The 27,883-nt window shown below is 46.3% G+C and overlaps 1 protein-coding gene across 1 annotated transcript; it reads left to right on the top strand.

The window, feature by feature from the left end:
• Positions 1 to 14: 14 nt before the first annotated feature.
• Positions 15 to 27,661, top strand: TSPAN16 (tetraspanin 16). Its single transcript, XM_015597965.1, is given in 7 exon segments — positions 15 to 92; positions 14,112 to 14,324; positions 16,569 to 16,647; positions 18,249 to 18,349; positions 19,948 to 19,959; positions 23,206 to 23,289; positions 27,620 to 27,661. Coding segments are annotated over 7 exon segments (609 nt in total).
• The last annotated feature ends 222 nt before the right edge of the window (positions 27,662 to 27,883 follow it).

Here is a 27,883-nt window from a genome sequence, read left to right as displayed (position 1 = left end):
CCACATGCGCAGCAATGTCTGACGCAGCCGAGGGCTTTTCAGAGGAGGGGCCGTCTAAGCTGAGACCTGAAGACTGTGCTGCAGTCGGGCAGGTGGGAACAGCATGAGCAGAGGCCCGGAGAAGAGGCGGGTGTGTTTGTGTGTGTGTATGTGTGTGTGTGTGAGAGAGAGAGAGACAGACATACAGACAGACAGACAGGGAGAGACAGAAACAGAGAAAGACAGGGAGAGACAGAGACAGAGAGAGAGACAGAGAGATTCAGAGAGAGGGGGAGAGAGGGGAAGAGAGTGAGAGAGAGAGGAAGAGGGATTGAACCATTTTTGAGATAAAAACTGGAGAGAAAGGCAACTGGAGAAGTTGGTGGGATCTAACCAGACTTTATCGTAAGGGCACTGGGGAGTCATGAGAAGATTTGGAGCAGGAGAGGGAGGCAGCCAGACTTTCTAAATCTTGTTTTAGAAAGATTGCCCTGGATCTAAAGTGGAGGGTTATTTGGAATGGGAAAGACTGGAGGTGACAAAGACGAGATGGTGGCGGCCTGAAGGAACAAAGTCAGGGGCTGGCGGTGGAGAGAGGTGGGCAGACTTGAGAGGGACTATGAGGCAAAATGGATGGGACCTGTGTTTGATCGAAAATGCCCTCCAGTTGCCTGTTTTATAAGTGATAACATCTGCAAGGTCTGAAACCAACCAAGCCTGGAGGAACTTCTGCAAATCCACCAGAACAGGACAGCCCCCACCCCCATAGAGAAAATGTGTCAAGAACAGCAACAAGTAATGTACAAAAGAGGAGCCCACCAAACTCGAAACTGTCATGTTGTATACATTAAATGTTACAGCCTTTTGTATGTCAATCACGCCTTAATAGTTCTTTGGGGTTTTTTTTAGAGGAAGCCCAGAAGGTGCACAAGCTTACAAAGAGATGCTCACACTCACTGATGAGCAGAGACATGCAGATTTAAATGAGAGACCACTTTTCAGCTACTAGGTTGGCCACAGTTTTCAGGATAATGTCCTGCGTTGCTCTGAGCATGTGCTGGGTGAAAGCAAATGAGTGTGTGATAACGTGATCGAAAGCTTTCCCTAGATAGGGGGTGGGGCAGGACATGACGGTTCCTGTAATTGATCATTGTCAGATACAGGAGGTGCCCTTGCCCCCAACAGATAGCCTGTCGGTTCTACCTTTGGGATCTAGCCAGAATCTGAACACTTCTCTCTTCTTCTTCTTCCATCCCCCACTCTGGGTCAGCCTCTTTCATTGCTCACTTGGACCAGGGCGGTAATCTCTGCCCTCACCTCCCACACTCTGTCCTTCCTGCTGCCACCAGAGAGCTCCTGTGAGCACCCGAGTGAGAACACATCCTTCCTAGCTCAGAATCCTCCGTGGCTCCCACATCACTGAGGGTAAAAGCCCAAGTCCTCCCCGCAGCCCACAAGGCCCTGTGTGATCTGCCCCGTCCCCTCCCTGCCCTCCTCCCCTCCCTCTCCCCCCCTTCGCTCACTCAGCTCTAGCCACACGGGCCTCCTTGTGCCACACACTACTGAGCTCAGGGCCTTTACACTTGCTGTTTTCTCGGCCTGGAATGAAGTGACAGGGCTCCCCTGTCACTCCTCTTTCAGGTCTCTATTTAAAGGCCATGTCCCCAGAGACACCTCTGAGCACTCAGTAGAAGTGATCCTCTGCCCTGCTTTATTTTCCTGTATGGCTCATCTCTCCACTTGCCATTTCACGTTATATTATACATCATATTTATTGTCGCCACCCCACCCCATGTTCTCCCCTCCCCCATGCCACCGCAATGAAGGGGAATGTCAGCTACAGACACGAAGGAACGCTTGTCTGCCTTGCTGACACCCGTGTCCCCAGTCCTAGAACAGAGCCTGCCATAATAGTTGCTCAATAAATCAACCTAAGGCTCAGAAAGGTGAGGTCGCCTTTTGAAGGCCATATAGCAGGTAAGTAGCAGAGCTGGGATTTGAACCCAGTCCCAGGAGAGTCCAGCCCTGTGCTCATAGCCATCCTGTTCGTACCTCTCCCGAGGCAGATGGCAGACCCTGCAGTGGGTGGCAGGACTGACCTGGGATTCTTTCAGGCCAGGCCCAGCCCTGTGCTGTGAATCCAGCCCGGCTTTATTCTCACTGGTCCACCACTCCCATTTTGCAGACGAGAAAACCAAGACTCAGAGAAGTGGTCATTTATCTCCTGATGTGGCCTTGGGGACAACTGTGGCATAGGACTAAACACTCAGATTCTGGATCAGATAGGCCTAGGTTTAATGAGCATGTATAAAAAGGGTGGGGGAAATCAAGGAAGTCTACCTGTGGAGGTGACGCTGAAAACTGAGGGATGAATAGGAGTTTGGTAGCCGTGGACCTTGCCATTGAGATCCTCACAGGCTCTGCTCCAATATCCAGATGCCTTCGTCAGACAGTTTTCCCTGGAGGCTGCACAGAGCAGGGGAGAAGTACCTGAGAATTAATGCCTCCAGGGGGCAGCCCTCAGCAGTGGCTGACGGGATTGGGGGTGGGGCATCGATGGAAAAATCGCCAGCTCCCTTGCCAGCAGGTGCACGTCCTTCACGTCCTATGCTGTCTCCCCGGGGTACCAGCTGCCCTTGGGGCTCACCAGCCCTAACAGCGCCTTTACTAGCTGCCTTCCCTTCCTGGTCACACTTCCTTTCAGAGACTGAATTGTGTCCCCTCCAATCCGTGTGATAAAGCCCTGCCCTACAGGACCGCGGATGGAACTATGTTTGGAAATAAGGAAAATAAGTGAAAATGAGTCCGATGAAGGCAGAGCCAGCCCGGGTCCAGAAGGTGACATGGGTGAAGCAGAAAGTCTCAGGGGACTATGATTAACAGGCCAGAGCCAGTGGTGCAGAGAGGAGAGGGGGCCTCCAGGAGGGTTAGGGCCAGATCTCAGGGCGACAGAAGCCACTGTGCTTGCTTCAAAAAAAAAAAAAAAAAAAACCCTGAAAAAAAAAAAAAAAAAAACTTCCTATGTGAAACGGGAGATTCCACAAAGGAAACCTCTGTGGTTTCAGGCCACAAATTAAGGTCACAGCCCATTTCTTTAAGGATATAAAGGAAATGGTTACTAGTTTGGGGCTGGACTGACCTGACCTCAGCCTTCTGGGCGGAGCTATGGGCGCTGTTTCCCTGGGCATCTCCTCCCTCCTCAGTCTTTCAAGTTTACTCGGGTGGATAGACAGCTGTCAGCTGACCCTGAGGCGCCCTCGGCCCGCAGCTTCTCCTCAATCCCAGCTCAGAAGCAAAAACTATTTTTAAAAAATAGCTTTATTGAGATTTCATTCACATATCATACAATGCCCCATTTAAAGTGTACAATTCAATGGTTTTCAATTTAGTACGTTCACAGACGCCTGCAACCATCATCAGAGGCAACTATAAAACATTTTCGTCACCTGAAAAAAGCCAAACAACCCTGTACCCTTTAGATCTCACTCGCCGTTCCCTTGTCCCTTGTCCCCTGAGCCCCAAGCAACCAGTAACCTACTAAATTCTGGGCTTTCGTACGACTGGAATAACACAATATGTGTTCTTTTGCATGTGGCTTCTTTCACCTAGTGAAATGTGTTCCGGGTTCATCCTCGTTGTAGCCTGTGTCAGAACTGAATTTCTGACTGTGGCTGAATAATATTCAACTGTGTGGATAGACCGCAATGTTTATCTGTTCATCCTGTGGAGGGATGTTTGGGCTGTTCCCACCCGTTGGCTACTGTAAATAGTGCCCCTCTGAATACCTGAGTGCAAGGATTTGTGTGGATGTATGTTTTCATTCCTCTTAGGTGCCTATCTAGAGGGTCACCTGGAAATTCTATATTTAAGCTTTCGCGGAGCTGCCAGATTGTTTCCCAAAGTGGCTATCCCACCGCATATTCCCACCAGCACTGAATGAGAGGATCGACTTATCCACATCTTCATGTGAAAATACTTCTTGAGCCCATTTTGCAGGTAAGACTCAGGTATACTGAGGCCAAGCAGCGGATCAGGGTCCCACAGCCAGTGAAGGCCAGAGCCAAGGCTGCACCCAGATCTCTAGGCTGTGGACACGGGGGTTTTCTCATTTCGCTGAAGCTCAAATAAAGAGTCGATGGCTCTTTATTGTGCTCCTACTGTGTACCAGGTTCTGAAGACATCCAGTGAAGACAGGAGACAAGAATCCTTGAAATTGTGGGGCAGGATGACATGGAGAGGACCCAGATTATTTAAAATAATAATAAGTTATAAAGGTGAATATAAAGTAGAAAAATTTGGAGGAATATGTGAGTTTTAAAGTGACTCGATTTTTACAGTGTTTAAATGTTTTAAGACTAAGCATGGGTTACTTTTTTATGCTTTTTAAAATTGTGGTAAAATATATATGTGATATAAGATTTGACATTTTTACTGTTTAAAGTGTACGATTCAGTGGCATTGGTTACATTCACAAGGCTGTGCGACCATCGCCGCTATCTATTTCCAAGATTTTTCATGGCCCCAAGCAGAAATTCTGTACCCACCTAGTAAAAATTTTCTCCCCTGATCCCTGGTAAACTTTTACCTCTGTCTTTATAAGCTTGCCTATTCTAGATATTTTATATGAGTGGAATCATAACAGTTTTCTGATGAAAAATGGCCAGACTTCATTTTGTTTGAAATAATGGAAGTCAGACATTGGTGCCAGTTGCTCCATTTGTCTATGATAAACACATTAAAAGGGGTCCTGTGATGCCTCGAGGGTCTTCTCGTGTCAGAAGGGCCGAAAGTGAAGGGTCAGAGGCCACCCCCTGCAGACTCCAGAAGCCAGGCCCAGGAGGAGGAGATAAAGATGCAGATATAAGGCTGGTCTTCCAAGTGGGACAGCTGCAGGTTCGGAGTGCCCTTGGCCTCATGGAGGTCTGAGCACTTTGCAGCCCAAGGAATGAAGGAGGTCAGACTGTAACCCAGCAATAATGAACCACATTGTTTTGTCAGATAGTGAGTCCCATCACCTGATGTTCTCAGACAGAGCCAGGTCCAATTTGTAATTATCTGTTCATACATCTGGGTCCTTAAAATATCTGAGTTCAGGATGGCAGACACTGTTCTATCTTGTGTGGCACAGAGGTTGGCATACACTAGGTACTCAATGGATACTCGTTGAATGAATTAGTGAACAGCCAGACACCACCCATCAGAAAGAAGCCCTGACTTTAAACTCAGAAGACCAGCCTTCGAATTTCTGCAGTGTGCCTCTGGTTTTCCATCTGTAAATTCGGTGCAACCACAGCACCTACCTCCAAGACTGGGAGAGGAGATTCCAAACCATTTGTTAAACGCCTGGCATGGAGCAAAGGCTCCAAGAAACGGGTACACCATCTCTCTCAGATCTTTTAAGAGAGAACCATAGAAAACAGTCTGAACACAGCCTGCGGGAGAAATTCCTCTGCTGGGCGGAATTGTTTTTTCATGACCCCGAGGTCCTGGCTAAATTTTGGGTCAAAGCTGGTTTTTGTTTCTTCAAATTCTCTTTCACTCACGTGGTCCAAAATGAGGTCGTGGCTTCCAGTATCCCCGCCAGGCTCAGTCAGGAGCATCCCCTGAGATGGCGAGAAAACCCTGCCAAGAATGCAGAGGCGTCACCCGAAGACGGTCATCCGGTGTCCAATCCTTCGATCCCTGGGTCCCCTTTTACAAATAATCATAACGTCTTTCCGTGTTCTTAACATTTTTTTTCTGCATTTCAGAGGAATACATGTTAATTATAGACCATTTTTGAACATTTCCAGAAAAGACTCCAGAAGAAAAAAAAAATGTTGCCCTGGTGCCCACCGATGCTGGCATTTTTGTGGATTCCCTTCTGGTCATTTTTCTCTACAGAACAGGTATCTGGGCTAATTTCTCAAAGTTGGGATTGTTCTGGGACCTGTCGCATCCTCTTAGCAACACCTTGGGATCAATTTTCCACATCATTGAAACTCCAAAGCCTATTGGATTTAGGGTCCAAACCCACTCTAAATCCAGATTGATTTCACCTTGAGATCCCTAACTAACTGCATCCACAATGATCCTATTTCTAAGTAAGGGCACATTCTGAGGCTTCGGGTAGACATGGATTTAGGGGTTGGGGGCGATAATGCACCCTTTCCTCTTCCTGAGCTGATGAGCCCTGGAGATGACATTCCACGGGAGTTGCAAGAACAGAGCTGTGTGCTCAACCCAGAGGCCACTGGGAGGCCTCTGTTTCTGGTACACCTAAAATTGACCATTTTTTTAGATTAAAATATAGTTAAGATACAATATTAAATCAGTTTCAGGTGTACAACATAGTGATTCAACATTTATATCCTAAAGTGATCACCATGATAAGTCTAGTAATCACCTTTCACTGTACATAGTTATTTTGATATTATTGACTATATTTCTTTTGCAATATATTACACCCCCATGATTTACTGATTTTATAATCGGGTGTGTGTTCTTCCTAATCCTTTCATCACTCTTTCAACTATCAGCTTGTCCTCTTTATCTATGAGTTTGTTTCTGTTTTGTTTTTTCATTTGTTTTGGTTTTTAGAATCTACATATAAGTCAAATTATGTATTTGTCTTTTTCTGTGTGACTTATTTCACTTAGCATAATACCTACTAGCTCCATCCATGTGGTTGCAAATGGTAAGACTTCATTCTTTTTTATGGCTGAGTAATATTCCATTGTGTCTATACATCACTTCTTTATCCAGTCATGTACTGATGGGCACTTAGGTTATATCTATACATTGGCTATTGTAAATAACACTGAAATATAGGAGTGCGTATTTCTTTTCGGATTCGAATTTTTAGGTGAATACCCAGAAGTGGAATTGCTAGATTATTTGGTAATTCTATTTTTAATTTTGGGGGGAACCTTCCTACCGTTCATTTCCCATAGCAGCTGCACAATGTAAGATCCCACCAACGGTCCACGAGGGTTCCATTTTCTCCACGTCCTCACCTTATTCGTTGTCTTTTTGTATAAAATGTACCATTTTTCAGTGTCCAGTACATTTAGGACATTCACGGTGTTGTGCAACTCTACCTCTGCCTAGTTCCAAAACTTTTTCATCAACCCCAAAACGAGACTCTGTCCCCATTAAGCTGCCAATCTCATTTCCCCCTCCCCTCAGCCCCTGGCAACAACAAATCTGCTTCCTGTCTCTAGGAATTTGCCTATTCTGGACATTTCATATAAATAGAATCAACGAACATGTGCCCTTTCATGTCTGGCTTCTTTCATTTGGCATGATGTTTTGGAGGTTCATCCATGCTGTAGAGCATGTCAGAGCGCCATTCCTTTTTGTGGCTGAATAATATTCCACTGTATGGATAGTTCACCTCATCCATCCCATACACGTGACTATGCACCTTACTTCTTCACTTCTGTTTCTGGGAGCTCTTCTTCTGCCGGTACCGGAGCTTGTTGGTGTGCCACACTTATTTTCTCGGCTGCATGTGTCCCTTTGGTGGAGTCAGCTCAGGCCACCGTAGCAGAACACCACAGACAGCGTGGCTTACACAACAGACTTTTTTCTCTCATAGTTTTGGAGGCCAGATGTCTGAGATCAAGGTGCGAGGTTTGGTTTCTGGCGAGCGCCCTCCTTCTGCTGGTGGACGGCTGAGTCCTCACTCAGCATCTCCTCTGTCCTCGCACGGAGAGCGCTCTGCTGTCTCTTCCTCTTCTCCTAAGGACACCAGTCCTATCGGATCAGGGCTCCACCCTTATGAACTTATTTAACCTTAATTACCTCCCTAAAAGCCGTTTCTCCAAATACAGTCACCTTGGGGTTAGGAATTGAACATAGGAATTTGGGGCAGGGGGTGGTGGTGGCGGTAGGAGGGTGGGACACGATTTAGTCCACGACACCTTTCTAGGGTTGGATTCTGTCATATTTAACCTGTCCCTCTATGAAGGGCATTCAGGTTGTTTGCATTCATTCACCAACTCAAACTAGGCTTTAGAGCAGGTGTTGGCGAAACTGCATCCTACGACTTGTTTTTGTAAACAACATTCTATTTGTTCTTTACAACATGGCGTAGCCACACCCATCATTTGCATGTATTTGCATATCATTTATTTGCATAGTGTCTGTGCTACAGCGGAGTAGCAATAAAGATAGTATGGCCTGCAAAGCCAAAAATATTTACTCTCTGGATTTGCCAATTCCTGGTCAATGCATTTGAATAAATTTGTAGTAGAAATTTCTAAAAGGGGAACACTCCCTATATGTTTTAAAAAGTCCCATTTGCAGTTGTTACAGGTCCCTTCTGAGACATTAGAGGTACAGAATCTCTGAAAGCTATATAGGAGCTTTTCAGAGGCCGGGAACAGTTTTGGCTGCCCAGGGACCAGCCACCAGGTCAAAAGGAGAAATTACAATCTAAGACCCACATTCTAACAAAAGCAGGAGCCCCCTTGAAGAGCATCACCTGCACCCACTGGTCTAGCGGCCACTCTGCCTGAACTCTCATCAGAAACCCCCAGGACCCCAGTCCTACAGGGTCGACATCCCTGAGACCCTCTGCTCTGTCTGGCTCATTGTTGCCTGGGCAGTACTTTGTGGCCAAGTATTTTAAATATCATCCAGGATCTCTTGGTGTTCCTTAACTTACTCCCCTCTTTACCAAAAGCTAAGTCTGCTGAGCCAAAGGGGTAGAAATTCCAGATTTTTATGTAGCAAGAAAGAAGACCTGAGGAGAGTAGTGAGTGTCCCTATAGTACGGGGCATCCCTGTTGCACCCTCACCCAACCCATGGGCCCTCAGCACAAACGCTCAAAAATAAGTCAAATGTGAAAAAAATGAAACAAATGGAATTTAAAAAACTAACCAGCCGAACAAAATAATCCCTAATGATGGAAATGCTGTATGCTTCCTTTTCAATTGGCAGCAATGATTGTTACTATGATCTTCTACTGTCTCATCAGAGATTTCACCCCATGATGTCACAAGTTGCCGACACCCACGTGCCCATTCCTGGCTAGGGTTGAGGCCTGTGGCCTGGGAAACTCAAAGTGAATAAATGATGTCAAAGAAGTAGATCAGCCTCAGCATGGACAGGTACCTTTCTTTATTGTGCTCCAAACTTTTCTGTTGAATGGTGGATTCTGATTTGTCACCTCCTCCCCCAATGATTGTTACTAAAATATCTTAAAGCATAAAATACCACTTATCAAGGGTGGATCCAGGCTCTGTGGGCCCTAAACACACCAATATATCGATGCTGCAAGTGTCACATGAACAGTCAACCAGGTGAATCTATTTTCTTAGCCCCTTGTGGTTGCCGTGGATGACAAATACATAAATTTAAGAAGGACGGTTCATAGATAAACACGGGCTTTTGACATAAATGTGTATGTGTGTATTTAAGACACTCCATTTTCTTGGGAATCATGCTCCTAAAATTTAAGGAAGGAGACCAAGCAGGTGGGAAAATTAATTATCACTATGTCAACACATGCTAAACCCTGTTATTAAGGAAATATTGGAGTGGTTCTTGTGTTATTTCTACAATGGTATTTAAATGTCATCCAAATGGCTCTGTAGTGCCATTTTAAGAGGAGCGTTTCACTGTTTTCTAGAACCTTTGAATTGTCACTGATAAATTTACACTGGTTTTCTGCATACTATTTTGCCAAATGGTTTGTATTTGTAATCCGCTGGATGCCTGCACAGTTTTGTCTCTTCTCATCATTTCAATAGACGTGTGTTAAAGGTACTTGGAGGATGGGGGTTGTCTCTCCATTTCTTCACGCTGGCAGGCCATGCCGAGGCTCTGGGGGACAGAGGTACTATTGGATGTGTCGGGCAGGTAGACTCCAGGATGGCACACGTAGAATTGCGCTTCCGGTGACGGCCACCAGGGGGAGCGCAAGGCCGAGAACCCGGCGTCTGCCTTGAAGTGAAGCCGGCGGCCGAGAGGGCGGCGGAGCGGGCGGGGGGCTGGGGTAGAAGGGAGGCTGGGGGCAGGCGGGGCCACAGATGGGGGCACCTTAAGCAGCACGCACAATGTCCTCCTTTCCTGGTAGGTAGCACAGTGTCCTACCACAGAGTTTCTCCACCGCGCCCCTCCATCCACACCACTCCCCCGCTCCATCCCCTCATCCGCCCCCTTCCCCCAGGGATCTGAGGGTCTTTATTTTAAATGACCACGTAGAGAAAGACGGAGAAGGACACACCGCTAGCTGTGAACGTGGCCCGTGGTCTAAGGAGAAGACAGTCCCTCTTCCAGAAACATCTTGCTTAGTTCTACATGTCTCAAGAAGCAGGAGATTTGACAAACATTCATTAGATTAATTCAAGTGTAAGTTATTTCCTTCCTTTGAGCGGGGCCCTAGGGGTCACAGAAGATTCTGAAAAGAGCTGAGCCTTCAGGACCTGGACACAGGCACGCTCCAGCCCAGGGCTGGACAGAAGGGGCACAGGCCCGTGTAGCATGGACCTAGGTGGTGTGAGGGGCAGGCAGACAGTGTAGGCTAAAGACTGCAGGAGTTGGGCCTCGGGGTTCTCTGGCCATGTACACATTTTTTTGCCCTGAAATGCCCTCTATGCTTCTGTTATCAAGAAAGTCCCAGTGATCAGTGGTACATGGGGTCAAGGACAATAGCTTCACCAGATGGAGAAAGGACAGGCTGCTTCTCCAGCACCTCAGACCTTCGTGTGGGAGGGATCACAGGTTTCACCTTCATACCACTTATGTCTGTTATCAAGAAAGTCCCAGTGATCAGTGGTACTTGGGGTCAAGGACAATTGCTTCACCAGATGGAGAAAGGACAGGTTCTTGGGGTAGGGAGGGATCACAGGTCCCACCTTCATACCACTTACGGAGCTTCAAAGCCCAGCCTTGACCTTGCTTCCTGTGTGGCCTCAAGCAGTTATCTTGGCCTCTCTGAGCCCTGTGAGATGGATGAGCCAAATGAGCTAATGTGTGGCCAGGGGCTTTGGGGACCTGATAGCTTGTAGTTAGATTCCTGTGTCATGGAGCTTCTTGACTCATTTGCTCCACACTGGTTTCTCGAGCACATACTGTGTACCAGGCTTTGGGAACAGAGCAGTGAATAGGACAGTCCAGGCCCCTGCCCCCCTTGGAACCCCCAGTCTATCGGGGGATGCCGACCACATGAGTGGTCAGTGCTGAGCACTCTGCCCACAGGGTCCCGGTGGCATCTGGGGGTACCAGGGTGTCACATCATGCCTTTTCTCTACTTCCGGTGTGTCCTATTTGGAGGATCCAGTAGGGGGCAGTTTGGGGCACCTGCTTCTCCAGCACTGGGGGCCTTGGTCCAGCGTCCAACTGTGATGTGATAAAGGCTTATGACTGATGAAGGGTGCTGCTCAGCCCCTCCTCTGCAGACGATCAAGCAGCTAGGAGAGAGGGGTAGAGTGAGTCAGCTCTGGTGCCCCCTCCCCAGACTTCTACCATCTCAGGAAGCTGTAGCCCAGAGGTTTAGGAAGATGCTGACTTAAATGTCCAGGGCACCCCAGTATGGCCAACATGGCTGAAATGCACACTCCTTATTCTGCCTTGAAGAAACTTATCTTTCCTCAATGACTTCATGGTTGTAAGTATGTCACAATCCAGGCCCCCCAGGCTTCACAGCCCTTCCTCCAAGGCTGGCTCCTTCGAATACAGAAATAAGTTGATCCAAATTCATTGGCATCCGGATCTGTGGTCCCCAGGGGAGCAGGAGGGATGTAGGGCAGACTGAAGAGGAGCAGGACACATGAGGAACAGGCGTAGCCTCCATCGACTCAGAGCTGGTGAAAATCAGGAGTGTGATCTGGGGCAGGGGTCCCCAGCTCCCGGGCCGCGGACCGGTAATGGCCCATGGCCTATTAGGAACTGGGTTGCACAGCAGGAGGTGAGCGGCAGGCGAGTGAGCGAAGCTTCATCTGTATTTGCAGCCGCTCCCCAGCACTAGCATCATCAATCACCTCAGAGCCACCTCAGACCATCAGGCATTAGATTCTCATAGGAGCACTGGTCTCTGGTGCCAAAAAGGTTGGGGACCGCTGAATTCTGGGGGTCCCAGAGTCAGTGGCCAGAGAGCTTGGCTTTAAGTCAAATCCTGCAGAAAACTAAATGGTTTGGGGAGGGCAGGAGGGAGTGGTCATTTTCTTGGTCCTTTAAATTTTCAAAACATTTTTTCTTACTATAAAAATAACTCAAAATGAGAATTCTTCAATAAGTAATTGTTTTTATAGTAGGCAATCAGGAAAGAGAAGGCTATTAAATATCACTCCTCCTCTTGTTACATTTTGACGGGAATTAAATGAGACAGTGCACTTAAAGGGCTTAGACCTATTATGGAACATTGCTCAAAAATATCATTCAGTCCTTCTAGACTTTTCTATACACATTTTAAAAACAGCAAAACAAACGTGGAATGCTATCACTTTACAATGCTCTTTTTTTTCCCTTTTAAAAAATTTTAACTTTTCACCCTTTTCGAATAGACTTTATTTTTCAGAGCTGTTTTAGGTTCATAGAAACACTGAGCAGAAGATAAAGAGATCTCCTGTACATCGCCTGCCCCTGCGTGTGCACGGCCTCCCCCATTAGCAACATCGCCACCGGAGTGGTGCATATATCACAATTGACGAACCTACGCTGACACGTCATTATCGCCCAAAGTCCATAGTTTATATTAGGGTTCACTCTTGGCGTTATACATTCTACGGCTCCTGATAATGTATCTGCCCTTTCAGTACCATATGGAGTAGTTTTGCTGCCCTAAAAATCCTCTGCGCTCTGTCCATTAACCCCTACCTCCCCTCTACTCCCTGGCAACCACGAATCCTTCTACAGTCTCCCTAGTTTTGACTTTTCCAGAATGTCATATACTTAGAATCACGCACCACGCAGCCTTTCCTGACTGGCTTCTTTCACTCAGCAATATGACTGTAAGGTTCTTCCATGTCTTTTCATGGCTTAATAGGTCATTTCTTTTTAGTGCTAATATTCCACCATCTGGATGTACCACCGTTTATTTATCCATTCACCTGCTGAAGGACGTCTTAGTTGCTTCCAAGTTTTGGTAATTATGAATAAAGCTGCTGGAAATATCCACATACAGGTTTTCGTGTGGACATAAGTTTTCAACTCCATTGGGCAAATACCAAGGGGTCTGACTACTGGCAATTCACTTTTTTAAAAGCTTAGTAAAGCATTGAAAAACATCTTCTGTATCATTAAACATTCTCCTACAATAGGGGTCGGCAAACTGTAGCCAGATGATAGAAGATAGATAGATTAAATGTATTTGTAAACTTTAAAAATTATTTACTAATCAAGTATAGCTTCTCTTGAGCTATACTGGCAGAGCTGTTATTTCAACCTAGAACTTACAGCCTGCAAAGGGGCTTTTCAGAAAAAAAATTTGCCACTCCCTGTCCTACAGTATCATTTAAAATAACTGTCTCGAGTCTATGGCCATGCCACCCTGAACAAGCCCGATCCTGTCTGATCTCAGAAGCTAAGCAGCATGTGGCATGGTTAGTATTTGGATGGGAAACCACCTAGTAAGACCAGGTGCTATAGGCATAAAAAAAAAAGGGATTGTAAGGTGACAAGGTCCTTGCAATCTGTGATGTCAACGAAGGGTTGGCTCGCCTAAAACAAACAAACAAACAAACAAACACAAATAAATATCTAGAGTCCCATTGCACGGCCATACCATGATTTACCTATCTGCTCTGTCTTATTGGTTTCTTCAGTTATTTCTGTTGTTTCTCCTTAATGAACATCCCTGAATATCCTGGTACTAAGGCTAATACATGACTGTTTTCCTTAGGCTGAATATCTAAAAATTGAATTTTTAAGTAAAGTGTTTTTTTCCCCCCCACAAAACCCTTAAGGTTTTAAATAAGGATTGCAAGTGTCCTCTTGCCACCTTCCTCCCCGCCAAAAAAAGTTTGTTACCTGGCAGCGATGTGTGGGAACGTTTCTCCATGTCCTCATCAACACCAGGTATTATCATTTTTTAAATGATTTTGCTAATTTTATTGGCTTTCACGCTCCTCTTCCCTCTCCCAGGAGAGTTCTATTTGTACATAACTAACAGACTGCTCTTCCCTTTCTGATTTCTGTTCTAAAGGTGTCTGGCATGGTCCTCATTGGTCTGGGCATCTATGTCAGGTTCAGAGGGGCTGTCCTCACGAGGGTCCGTCCTCGGGCTGTCCTTGAGTTGTCCTCTGCATACCTGCTCCACATTGCCTACCTGTGTCCGGTGATGGGCTGCATCACAGTGCTGCTTGGCTTTGCCGGGTAGTACGGAGCAACCTAAGAAAGCCGAGGCACTCTGTTGTTCTTAAGTTGGATTTGCATGCGGCCCCCAAAACTCTCCTTTCATGTACAAATCCTTCACTACACTTGCCGCGAACCCTTCCGTCTCCTGTTTTACAGTGCTTATGGTGTCTCATTTGATGACATCAATGCGTCCATCTTTTCCTTTATGCTGTGTCTCGTTTAGAGCTCCTTCTCTACCCGAGATCGTAAATTACAGTCTACGTTTTCTCTCCATAGTTGTGATCTGCTTTCTCGCTTCTAGCACTTTAGCCTTCGAGAGTTAATCATGTTCGTGGTGTGAGGTAGGGGTCTGATTTGACTGTTTTCCCTGTTGGTAACATACTGTCCCCTTTACTGAGTGGCCCCTCCGGTCCGCCTCTTTCTCTATGAGTTTCCATTGTGCTCGGGTCTGTTCTGGGCGCACCGCTCTTTCCATCAGCCTGTGGGCATGGCCCCCACCAGCACAACGCTGTAATCGTCATATGTGCACAAGCACATGTTCAGGTACATGGGGCATGAAAGTTTCAAGCATGATCGTGCAGACAGCATGTCTCAGATTTCACATGTCTTATTCTCACACAAGCCTTGGCCAACAGGTCCCCCAAATCCAGTTCCCAGCTTCCCCATTCCCACCTCCCTTAGAATCTCGTCTGAGCGGATGATCTCACCTTAAGAGTAATCTGTCTCCAGTGCGTTTGTTTTCCTTCCTCGCTGCGTTGCTACAAAACTCTGGTTATTTCAGTCTGGGGGTTTCTCACTCTAGTCATCATCTCCCAGAGCATAGATAACCCCAACGGTGAAAAGCACCCGCCCCACCCTCCTCCTTCCTGAAGCGCCATCATCTCCCATCTACTTTCTTAATAACCTAGTTCAGCAAACATTTATTGGCCAGGCGCTGTGCCTGCAGTATTTCATTTTATCTTCAATATGATGTAGACTCTGTTTTATCCATAGTTTACCTTGGAGGAATCAGAGTCTTCTCTCTCACGCCCCACATCCAACTCATCGGCAAATTCGATCGGCTTTTCTGTATCTATCCCTCCAAAACTTCTGCGACCTCACTCTCAAAAGCGAAGGCCTTTTCATGGGTTTGGGAGCCATGGAAGATTCTGAGCAGAGGAGGGACTTGAGAGGCTCGGGTGCTCTCAGGCGCCCTCTGGCGGCCGTGGGGGAACTGTGGGGCGGGGCGGAGGAACTGTGCTGGTCCAGGTGGGAGGTACTGGGGGCTGGACCCGGTGGGGCTGTGGAGGGGGTAAGAATTGGCAGGTTGCGGGTAGATTCTGAAGATAAAGCCACTAGGACTTGCCGATGCCTGGTTATCTCAGTCACCCAGAGGCAGGGAGATAGTACTATTGATATTAATCCTCATAATCAGTTACATGACCACTCGTCTGAGATCCCACAATTGCTAAGCCCTACACCCTATGAGCTGTGGGGACCCTGAGGGTGTATCCCCTGCACTTACCTGCCTCTCTGTGTCAAGGCCAGATAAGTCCTGCCACCAGCCAGTCTGGTGACTCAAAGCCCGAATTGTCAAGCAGGTCTTAACAACAACAACAATAATAGGCATAAATGGAAATAGATGCAAAGGAACCCAGGAGCTGACCTCTTTGCTCCCATCTGGCCTTAAGAATCTCCACCGAACCCCCAGAGGCCCCCGGAGCTGGTCCCACCCCTACATTATACAGTTGAGGAAACTGAGGCCCAGAGAGGGAAGTGGTTTCTCCTTGATGGTAACTTAATGAACCCCTCTCCGCTTGCCAAATTTCCCACTGTTTTCCACCACGCAAGTGAATTAATTGGGAATGTTAGTCAGCAAATGTTGACACATTCCTCTTGGCACCCACGGGCCTGTCACCTGTCCCCCCTCGTCAGCCCTCCCCCCACACGGGCGTGTCGGAGGCTTCTCCTCCCCACCTTCTGCCTTTGCTCTGTCCTCCCCACCGCCCCTCCGCCTTCCCCCCACTCGGCCACTGCCATCCACACACACAGCCTTTACGCCACCTGGAGGTCCCCACTGAGGCCTCCCTGACACCCATAAAGTGCATGGCATGAAATCGAGGGCCAGCTAGCTGCTCCCAAGAGTACCCCACTGCTGGCATCCTGGACAACATGCAGGAAAGCCACAGATGAAAGAAAAACCTCCCTACCCCACTGGGTGTGCATTCTTTCACACTGGGGTAGTCGTGTGGCCTGGGAGGGGGCAGGAACTCATAGCAGGCCCCCGGCCACCGCCCCCCATGCCCACCCCCTCTGTGTCTTCCAGTGCTTCTTGGACATCGTTGTTATTCCCACCCTGGAAATCACAGCCGCCACAGTGGTCCTTGCCTTCCTCCCGATTCTAAGTACAATGCTGCATCTCCCCCTCCCCATTAGAAAGAAATAGGATCAAGAGAAGCCCCCCATCTGCCCCCCACCCCCACCAGGAGGCAATCAGTTCTGCGCTGCTGACGGGAGATCAGGGATGGGATGAAAACCCGAAACCCTCAGCCTCCCGCCCACCCCCACCGCCGGAAGCCCTGAAGAAACTAGCTGAGTTAATTTGACCATCTCTCCTGTATTTGGTGGTGGGCTGGGAAAAGAAGTAAAAGTTGTCGGGGCTTTGGAAATCTGTTGAAAACAGGGCTATTTAGCAAAATCCATCAAAATGGCAAAGATGGATGCATTGACGCAATCATCCCATTTTTAGGAATTATCCAAAGATTTGTTTGTTCGAGGGCAGAATGACACACGTAACAGGATGTGCAAAAGATTGCTTGGGCCTAGCGAGCATCGGTGGGGGTGGGGTTAGTTTATAATCATCGCAAAGGGGTCCGATGCCGGTGAAAAGAAGAAAGGAGAAGGCCCTTTATGTCCGAGATGGTGCATTTCTCAGGATACAGTGAGGTCCGCGTTTGAAGCCCCCCAGAGACAAACTCCGAGGCAAGAATTCCAAAGTTCCTGGTTTATTTTAAGCTGATATCAAGAAGGACCTGTGGGGCACGGGGAGGTGAGGGAGGGAAGGGAATGCAGTCCATGAAAGGGGACATGGCGGGCAACTGGGCTCAGTTCTGCTGGGGGACATCTGGGACACGTCACAGAACGTGCACTTGCTTTTCTGCTCCAGGGGCGAGGGAGCTGCAGTATGACCCATCGCCTTCCAGCTCTGCTCCCCGGCACATGTGCCTGAGAGGCCACAGAGAGCCCTCAGTTGCTGGCAGTAGGAAGCCAGGCACAGTTTGCACAAAATGACAAAGGCCACCAGGATGCGAGCAGGGCACCAAGAGCAATCGCTACTCTTGTTGAGAACAGTTAGATGCAGAACGAGAGTAGTATAAAGCAAGGAGAAAAATAATAGAATATACTTTGCTTTGACACACATAGAATATCTCTTTTGGGACACAGGAAACAGTGACAGTCGTCACTGTGGAGTGGGAGGATCTGTTGGCTGGGAGAAAAAGGTGGGAGAGAGACGTTTCATGGTCTACCCTTCTGTGCTTTGTGAATTTTGAAACATGCGACCATATCACCTCTTTGGGGAATTCGTGTTTTTTTTTTTTTAATTTAGACCTTTATTTAAAAAATAGAAAATTAAATTTACCTCTTTTTTGTGCAGAGAGAGAGAGAGATTCAGTTGCTAAAGATGATATTCAAGTCTTTAATCAATTTACAGCCAAATGAGTGGGGGGTGTAGCGGGCATGTGGGAGGCTAGAAAGAGCAGATGATTCAAACTCAGTTGTGATGGGTACGAACAGATGCGCTGGGCTTGAGACCACGCTCTCCCCGTGTCCCTCCCTCGGGGGCGATGGTAGCCTGAGTTTGTCGCCCTCCAGTGCAGACCCAGGCTGAGGGGAGGGAATGCAATGGGAAGCCCCCACCTCCCTGCTCTGTCCCCAAGAAACCTCACCAAATGGAGCACCTTGCTCTTCTGTGTATTCACGGTTTCCTGTTTCATTGAGGTTGAAGAAGTGGCCCTGGAGCACAACTTCGTGACCCTGAGGAAGAAATTTAGAGGTTACGACGAGCCAGATGATAATTCTATGGAATGGAACTTAGTCATGGAGAAGGTGAGAATCACGTCTTTTTTAAAAATAATTTTTAATTTTTCAGTTATAGTTGGCATACAACATTATATTAGTTTCAGGTGTGCAACACAGTGTTTAGACATTTATATAACTTATGAAGTGAATACTCCAATAAGTGCAGTACCCATGTGACACCATATATACTTATTACACTATTGACTGTATTCCCTATGTCATACTCCACATTCCCCATGACTATTTTGTAGCTTCTTAATCCCTTCACTTTTTCACCCAGGCCTCAACCTCTCTCCCATCTGACAACCATCAAAATATTCTCTGTATCTTGAGTTTGTCTCTGTTTTGTTTGTTTTGTTTTTGGATTCTATATCTAAGTGAAATCAGAAGGTATTTGTCTTTCTCTGTCTGACTTATTTCACTCGCCATAATAGCCTCTAGGTCTATCTATGTTGTTGCAGATAGCAAGATTTCATTCTTTTTTATGGTTGAGTAATATTCCATTGTATATATGTACCATTTCTTCTTTATCCATTCATCTGTTTACTCACAAGTGGGATTACTGGGTCCTTCTTTGTCTCTTGTTATAGCCTTGGTTTTAAAGTCTACTTTTCCAAAAAAATTTAAAAAATAAATAAATAAAATTATAAAATAAAGTCTACTTTTCTGGTATAAGCATTGCTACCCCAGTTTTTTTTCTTTTTTGTTTCCATTTCCATGAAATATCTTTTTTCCATTCCTTTATTTTCAGTCTGTGTGTGTCTTTTGATTTGAAGTGAGTCTCTTGTAAGCAGCATAGATAAGGGTCTTGTTTTGTCATCCACTCAGCCGCTCTATGTCTTTTGATTGGAACATTTAATCCATTTATATTTAAAGTAATTGTTGCTAGAAGTTTCTTGTCAAGATGGCGAAATAGGTAAGTGCTGCGCTGCTTCCTCCTGTGACTATCTCAACGTTACAACCAAACTAAAGAACAACTACGATTGAAAATTGCCCGAAGTCTAGCTGAACAGAAGCCCTATAACTAAGGACATACAGAAGAAGCCACATCGAGACTCTGGAAATACTGAACAGAACATCTGAAAAAAAAAAAGTAATTGTTGATAGATATATAGTTATTGCCATTTTGTTATTCACATTTTTAATCTTTTATTCTTCTTCTTTAAGAAGTCCCTTTAACATCTCTTGTAATACCGGTTTGGTGATGATGAACTCTTTTAGATTTTCTTGCTCTGGTAAGCTCTTTACCTGTCCTTCGATTCCAAATGATAGCTCTGCTGGGTAGAGTAATCTTGTTTGTAAGTCCTTGCTTTTCATCTCTGAATATTTTGTGCCAATCCTTTCTGGCCCTCAAAGTTTCTGTTCGGAAATCAGTCTTATGGGTGTAGGTAACTAAATGCTTTTCTCTTGCTACTTTTAAGAGTCTCTTTGTCTTTAACCTTTGGCATTTTAATTATGACACGTGTTGGTGTGGGCCTCTTTGGATTCATCTTGTTTGGGACTCTCTGTACTTCCCGGACTTGTATGTTTATTTCCTTTACCAGGTTAGGGAAGTTTTCAGTTATTATTTCTTCAAATAGGTTTTCAATTCCTTGTTCTCCCTCTTCTCCTTCTGGTCCCCCTAGGATGTGAATGTGGTATGTTCGATGTTGTCCCAGAGGCTCCTTAAATCATCCTCATTTGGGGGGATTCTTTTTTCTTGTTGCTGTTATGATTGTTTCCACTACCTTATCTTCCAAATCACTGATTAGATCCTCTGTTTCATGTGAACTACTGTCGATTCCCTCTAAGGTAATCTTCATTTCAGTCATTGCAGTCTTCATTTCTGACTGGTTCTTTTTTATGTTTTCTATCTCCATTTTTATGTTTCCTATCTCTTTGTTAAAATTCTCACTGAGATCACTGAGCATCCTTATAACCAGTGTTTTGAACTCTGCATTTGGTAGATTGCTTGTCTGCATTTTATTTAGTTATTTTTCTATAGCTTTGTTCTGTTCTTTCATTTGGAACATGTTTCTTTGTCTCCTCATTTTTGCTGCCTCCCTGTGTTTGCTTCTACGTATTAGGTAGGGCTGCTCTGTCTCCCAGTCTTGGCAGAGTGGCCGTATGTAGTAGGTGCCTGTAGGGTTCAGAGGCACAATCTCCCTGGTCACCTGAGCCAGGTGCTCTAGTGGTGTCCCCTGTAGGGGTTGTGTGTGCCCTCTTATTGTAGTTGACCCTTGATTGCTGTTGGCACAATATTGGGAGGGAACGACTCTTAGGCTGATTGATTATGAGGACTGGCCGTGACTACAATGGAAGAGCCGTTGTGCAGGGGCTGACCCTTGTGGAGCAGGATTTGCTTTAGCAGGCAGGGCTCTGATGCCTGTCAAATCTGCCCTCTGGGTGTGTCATTTGTGGAGGTGGTTGAGTGGTGCCCTGAAGCTGACCACCTGGTGTGTTTATTCTGAGGACTCTTGGGAGGGGTTCAGGTGCAGGCCAAGGTCAACCACTGTCTGTGCCCTGCTGGAGGCCGCTTGGTATGAGCTACAAAGTGATCTGCAGATGATTGCTGCATGTACAGGGTTTTGAGGTGCCTGGGAGAGGCTAAGCTGTGAACTGAGGCTGACTGCCACTAGTGCCAGCTTGGGGCTGCTTAGTAAAAGGTACAGGGCACACTGAGGCCAGACGCTGCTTGTCTGGGGTTTGTGAACCTTTGAGAGATTTTAGAAAAATCCCCAGCATAAGCTAAGACAGGCCATTGGTATGGAAAAGCCACTGGAAACGTCTGGGTGGGCTCACAAGTTGGGTGAGGTGGCGTCTCAGGGAGTTGCAAGGGCAGGGTGACCACTGTTAGCCAGGGTGATAGAGACTCATATGGCTGCCACCTGTGTCTGCATGCTGGGTGAGGGGAGAGCCCAACAAAGGAACAATGGCTTCTGCCAGCACTTGTCTGGGAGGAAGATGCCCCTCCAGCCCTGTCCCTGAAATCAGACAACTCAGTTCCTCCCTGTATGTCCCTGGAGCCTTTCGAGCTGCCTGCCACTCTAGCCCTGGAGCTCAGAGCGAGTCCATCAGCGAGTGAATCTGTGTGCGGGCCCTTTAAGAGGAATGCTTGCGTCTTCAGCTGCCCTCCGCCTCATTTAGTTGGTCTCCACTGGTTTTGACAGCCAGAGGTTGTAAGGATTTCTTTTCCCGGCTCTGGATCCCTGGGCTGGGGAGCCTAGTGTTGGGCTGGGACCCTTGCTTCTAAGGGAGGACCTCTGCAGCCGAGATATCCCTCCTGCCACATGTGTTGAGGGGACTAGCCCATTTGGTGTTTCCGCCCCTCCGACCAGTCTCAATGTGGCTTCTTCTGTATACCCTTAGTTATAGAACTTCTGTCAGCTAGACTTCAGGTGATTCTCAGCGATGGTTGTTCTGTAATTTAGTTGTAATTTAGTTGTGGTCATGAGAGGAGGCAAGCACAGCATTTTCCTACTCCGCCATCTTGACTGGAAGCCCACATCTTTTTTTTTAATGTGGTAAAATACACATAATATAGAATTTACCATTTTAACCATTTTTAAGTGTCCAGTTCAGTGGCATTAAGCATGTTCACATTGTTGTGCACCCATCACCACCATTCATCTTCAGAACTTTTTCATCTTCCCCAAATGAAACTCTGTCCCCGTTAAACTCACTCCCCATTCCCCTGCCCCAGCCCCGGGCACCCACCCTTCTACTTTGTGTCTCTATGAATCTGACTCCTCTAGGGACCTCTTATAACTGGAATCATACAGGAACTGTCCTTTTGTGACTGGCTTATTTCACTCAGCATAATGTCCTCATGGTTCATTCATGTTGTAGGAGTTGTCAGAATTTCCTTTCATTTTAAGGCTGAAAAACATTCCACTGTATGAGTAGACCACATCTTGTTTATCCAGTCATCCATCGATGGACACTTGAGCTGGTCCCACCTTTTGGCTATTGTGAATAATGAACATGGATGTGCAAATCCTGCATGAGTATTCAAGATTCTGCTTTCGGTTTTTTCAGGTAAACGCCCAGAAGTGGAATTCTGGATCATATGGTAATACTATGCTTAATTTTTTGAGGAATTTCCACATTGTTTTCCACAGTGGTTGCATCATTTTACAGCAAAGCATGAGGATTTCAGTTTCTCCACACCCTTGCCAACGCTAGTTCTTTTCTTTCTTTTTCTTTTTTTTATAGAAGCACCTGCAAGAGTGTTTAAGGTGCAGGACTGATCTCCACATGTCATGCAAGCAGTTGAATAGGGTCTCTGAGGCCTGTTCTTATGCCTCAGTTTCCTCAACTATAAAACAAAGAAAAGAAGTACTCACCTCATGGGGCTATAGTGAGACATGAGTGAGATAATACATGTAAAGGGCTGAGAAGGCACTGGATATTAGCCCTTCCATTCATATGTAAAGAGCACTGAGAAATAATTAACAGTTACTGAATGCTGGCTCTGTGTCGGGCCACTGCTGTGGACCTCATATAGTTTCCCTTCTTAATCCATACAAAAATCTTGTGAAGGAGATCCAGTTGGTCACATTTACGGTTGGAAAAACTAAGGCAAAGAAACGAGTAGTGACTTCTCCAGGGTCATGCAGCTAGTAATACCTCGGGACGTCAGGCTGTACTCTTAATCGCCACAGCCGGACGTCAGCACAGACGGATACAGGCTGTGCTGGGGCCTGTGTGTGTGGGGAGAATGAGGAGGCCAGGAAGATGCTGGAGCATTTGGGGGCCATCAAATGAGAAGGAGACAATGTTCTGTTCCTTCATCCTGAATCTGAAAGCAGTTTGGGTGACCCGAAAGGCACGGTTAGTGATGAGGCCTTGGAGCCTATGAGCCCCTAACTGGATCCTGCCTGCTTTGATATTTGTATCTTTAGGGCTATTTTCCTAAGCTCCAGAAAATAATCAAGACTCGGAGCTCCAACCTGAGTGGGGGCTCACTGGGGGCAGCAGTGATACAGGTGAGGCCCAGTCCCTTTGGGACACACTGAACTCTTTTACTGAGCACTGATCGTGTTCCAGGCACTGTTCTGAGCACCAAGGACACAGCAGTGACAAAAGAAAAAACATCTCTGCGAAGGTGGCACTGACATTCAAGTGGGGGAGAGAGTAAAATACGGTGATAGAATGGAGAAGTTTAGGGAGGGCTCTCTGAGGAGGTGACCTGAGGGAAAGCCATGTGCGTGTTGGCAGGCGAAAGGCGGAAGGAACAGCTAGTGCAAAGGCCCTGAGGCAGAGATAAGCTTGGCTTATTCAAGGACCAGAGGCCCCTGCATCTGGAGTAGGACGAACGAGAAGGTTGGTATGGGGAGATGAGGACAGGGAATTGAGGAGGCAAGATCCTACAAGGCCTTGTGAGCTGCAGAGAGGCGTTTGGCTTTGTTCTGAGTATGACAGAAAGCCAGTAGAAAGCTTTTAACATTCAGTTTTTCACTCTGTAAACTTTATTGAGCATCTGCTCCGTCCACGCACTGTCTTAGATACTAGGGGTACAACATTGAACCAAACAGACAAAAATCCCTGCCCTCATGGAAGTGACCTTCATATCATCAGAGAAAGACAAGAAATATGATTTTTTAAATTCAAAAATGTATTGTATGATAGTGATAAATGTTCAGGAGAGATATAAAATGGGGACGGTGAGAGAGGAAGTCATTTTAAGCAGGGTGATCTCATTAATGGTTCGCCTACAAAGAAGGGGGAAAGCGTGAGGGCGCTGGAGCCCTCAGACCAGGTTCAGGCGAGGAATAGCTCACTCTGGGGATGAGCCCTCTTCATGCTGGTGAGTCCGGCCTACACGGCCCAGGTGGGAGCCCTGAGTGGGCAAGAGCTGGGTCATGTCACTCACTGCTGTCTGAGAGGCAGGACCACAGCCTCCCTCACTTGTAAACTGGGCTGCCCCGTTGTTTGTTGTTAGGCATCGATGAGGCAGAATGCATCTGAGGCTGTGCACGATGTCCTATGATCCTGGAAAGTTACTGTCACAAACTCAAAGGAGGTCTTACCCAAGGCAGGGATCTCAGGGAGGCAGTGGCCAAAAGGCGATGAGCTCTCCGTGCACCAAGACCGTTCGCTATGGACACACTATGCGTGGGAGCCATTCTTATCCCTGAGCCTGTCAAGGAGCGAATCCTTGCTCAGAGCCAAGTCCTGGTAAGCCCCAGGGAGAAAAATACATTTTTTTGTGAAAACTTTTCTTCTCCTACCACATTTACATAAGGCAATAACAGTAAAACGGTGTTAACAGACTTATATTAAGATGTAATTCACATGACGATAATAGCACAAAGAAGGATGGAGAAAACAGGGCTACATAGGAGCGAAGTTTTTGTAGGATACTGAAATTAATTTAGTATGAATCCAAACTAGATTATAAAAAGGAAAGATGTTCATTGTGATCCCAGGGAAACTACTAAGAAAATAACTTTAAAATATAATGAAAGAAAAAACAAGGGAATTAAAACGGTGCACTAGAAAATATCTGACACAGAAGAAGGCCACGATGGATGAACAGGGGAACGAGAACAACAAGAAAGGCAAATAGACAATAAATAGCAAAATGGCAGAAATAAATCCTACTGTCTCAGCAATTACCTTAAATGTAAAGGGATTAAACCACTTAACTATACACTTTAGAAAGGTGAATTGCATGGTATATGAATTACGTCTCAAGAAATCTGTAACTTAAAAAAATTCTCCATCCTTTTGCGCCCTCAAGTTTTTCTCCTGTGCTCCCCCCACACTGATTTTTAATATGCAGTAGTGGTCTCATTTTTATTTATCTGTGTCACTCACTGCTTTCTGAAGGGAGATTGATAATAAAAGATTTGGGAAACCCCCGTCATGTTGATTCCTGTCTCCTTCATTTTATTTTTCACGCTAGCTGTCAATGATTTTAATTCTAAGTACCCGAATGAGATGACATGACCTGCCTTTTCATGCAACTGTCTTGTTTTGTAAATTATTTTGTGAAAAAAAAACCTAAAATGTTCAAAAAAGATAACTCGTGCAAAGAAACCTCCATATACCCATCACCCAGATACAGCAATCACCAAAATTTTCACATTGTTTCATTATCCTTTCCTCCTCCTTGAATTTAAAACAAATCCTAATGTCATTTTCCTCCTTTACTCTTCAGTACACATCTTCAAAATGTATAAATTTGTGTTGACAACCCTAATGGCATTATTACACATGACTGAATGTGTGTGTCTCCCCTAAATTCATATGCTGAAACCTAGCCCCCGAGGTGATGGTATTACAAGGTGCAGCCTTTGCGGGGTAATTAGGTCATGAGGATGGGGCCCTCATGAATGGGATTAGTGCCCTTATAAAAGATTCTCCAGAGAGCTCCCTCCCTCCTTTTGCCCTGTTAGGACACAGTGAAAAAATAGCCATCCGTGAACCAAGAAACTGGTCCTCATCACTGAATCTGCTAGCCCTTGATCTTGAACTTCCTAGCCTCTAGAGCTGTGAGGAATAAATCTCTGTTGTTTATAAAATATCTGGTCTATGATATTCTGTTATCGCAGCCCAAATGAACTAAGGCAACAGCTAAGACAATTAGCAGCCATTCCTTTTCATCACCCGACACCCAGGCCATCACCAAATTTTCCTAATTGGCTCAAAAATGTCTTTACTTTTAGTTTCGTTGAATTGGGATCTAAACAAGGTCCGCACATCAGGTCTGATTGTCATGTCTCCTGTGTCCCTTTTATGCAAATCCAGTAATTATAAAATTAGAGCATGCTTTAGAATCCTCTGGAAGTTCTATTAAAGGACAAGTGCCTCTCCTCCCACCCCAGCTTCTGACTCAGGAGATCTGGAGAGGGGGGTCCCCAGGAATCCTCATTCTTGACAAGTTCCCAGGCAATGCTGCTGGCACAGCAAATGTACTTTGAGAACTGCTGCTCCAGATTCTTCCTCCTCTTCCCCAACCCCGTCCACCTTTGATCTGTTGCAGGAAGAGTGTGGAACACTGGGAATTCCACACCTTCTGGATTTGCTGCTGCTCTATGGTGCCTTTACCTGTTCCTCTCTCTCCCATATTTCCTTGTTCTCACTTGTTCTCAGCCCTTGCTGTACATTAGAACCCCCTTGGAGCTTTAGCAAAATACTCAAGTCTGGACCCCATTGTTACCAAGCAAGGGCTCACCACCCGATGTGCATAGAAGCCAATGCTATGGCACTAGCTTTTGAGAAAAGAAGAAAGCTCTTATTTTTTGTAAGGTCAACCGGCATGGAGACAGGAGGCAAGGCTCAAATCTAACTCCCCAATCCAGGGTTCGGGGCAATTTTTAAGGGATTTTAGCACTAGATCTTCCTGGACAACAGACCTTTCACTTCTGAAAAGGTTTCAGTGTTCAGGTTCCGGTCATGCCCCAGTCCTTTGTTTGAGGGGAACAGTTAAGGGTTCAGAGATGTTACTCTTAAGTGGTGAATCCAAGGTTTAAACTTCGGTTCTGGGTCTCGTTAGAAACAAGATATGACCAGTTTGAGCTGGTTCTGCTGTTACACCATTTCCCTATTTTATGATTTAATTGAACTGGGCTGTGGCCTGGGCATGGGGACTTATAACATTCATCTGGATGATTCTAAGGGTGACCATGGTCACTGCTGAGAATCACTAATCCAAGGGCTTATTGATCTAAGTGACCATAGCAGCTGGAATCAATTCTTTCATTGAGGATTGCAAATGATAGTTTATCTAATTTTTTCACCTTTCTTTCGGGGAGATTTTGAGGAGAATAAAATGGGCACATGCCATAATTGCTGTCGCTGCGATCATCTCCCACTGCTGGAAAACACACCTAGTTTTATTTGGAACTAGCCTACCTCTCAGATTTCTGTCACTAAGCCAAGAGGGGTGGGCATGTAATCCCAGCTAGCCAATCAGCACATTCCATCTGTCTGACCTCGGTCACTGGTTCAGGCGTGGGCACATGATCCCAGCCAGCCAATCAACACATTCCAACTCTCTGATGGCAATTATTGGTTGGGACCCAAGCTGGCCAAGAGACCTGGTTTTGGGAGTTCACATCAGAAGCCACAGGTTTAAAGGCTCAGTCCCATAGGACTGTCCCCATTTCAAATGCCAGTCGCAAGTATCGGGTCCCCAGATGAGCCACACTTCTGACTTGGCTACAAAGTGAGGAGGTTCCTGCCATCCTCCCTCCCTTTCAGGTTTGATAACTGGAATAACTGACAGAACTCAGGAAAGTGCTTCACTTGCTACTTCGTGTATTATAAAGGATACACCAGGGCACCTCTCTGGGTGTGCCACCCTCCCAGCACCTCAATGTGTTCACCGAGCTCTTGAAACCCATTGTTTAGGGTTTTCATGGAGGTTTCATTACATAGGCACGACTGATCAAATCACTGGCCTTTGGTGACTGACTCAATCTCCAGCCCCTCTCCCCTCCTCGGACGTCAGGAGGATGGGCTGAAAGTGCCGACCTTCTGAACATGGCTCGGTATTCCTGGAGACCAGCTTCCATCCTGAAACTACTTAGCCACCGTCCAGTACTCTTATTAGCATACAAAAGACCCTCTTAG

The sequence above is a fragment of the Pteropus alecto genome, unplaced genomic scaffold (genome assembly GCF_000325575.1).
Source record: "Pteropus alecto unplaced genomic scaffold, ASM32557v1 scaffold761, whole genome shotgun sequence".
Lineage (NCBI taxonomy): Eukaryota > Metazoa > Chordata > Mammalia > Chiroptera > Pteropodidae > Pteropus > Pteropus alecto.
This window is presented reverse-complemented; position numbering and strand designations above follow the sequence as displayed.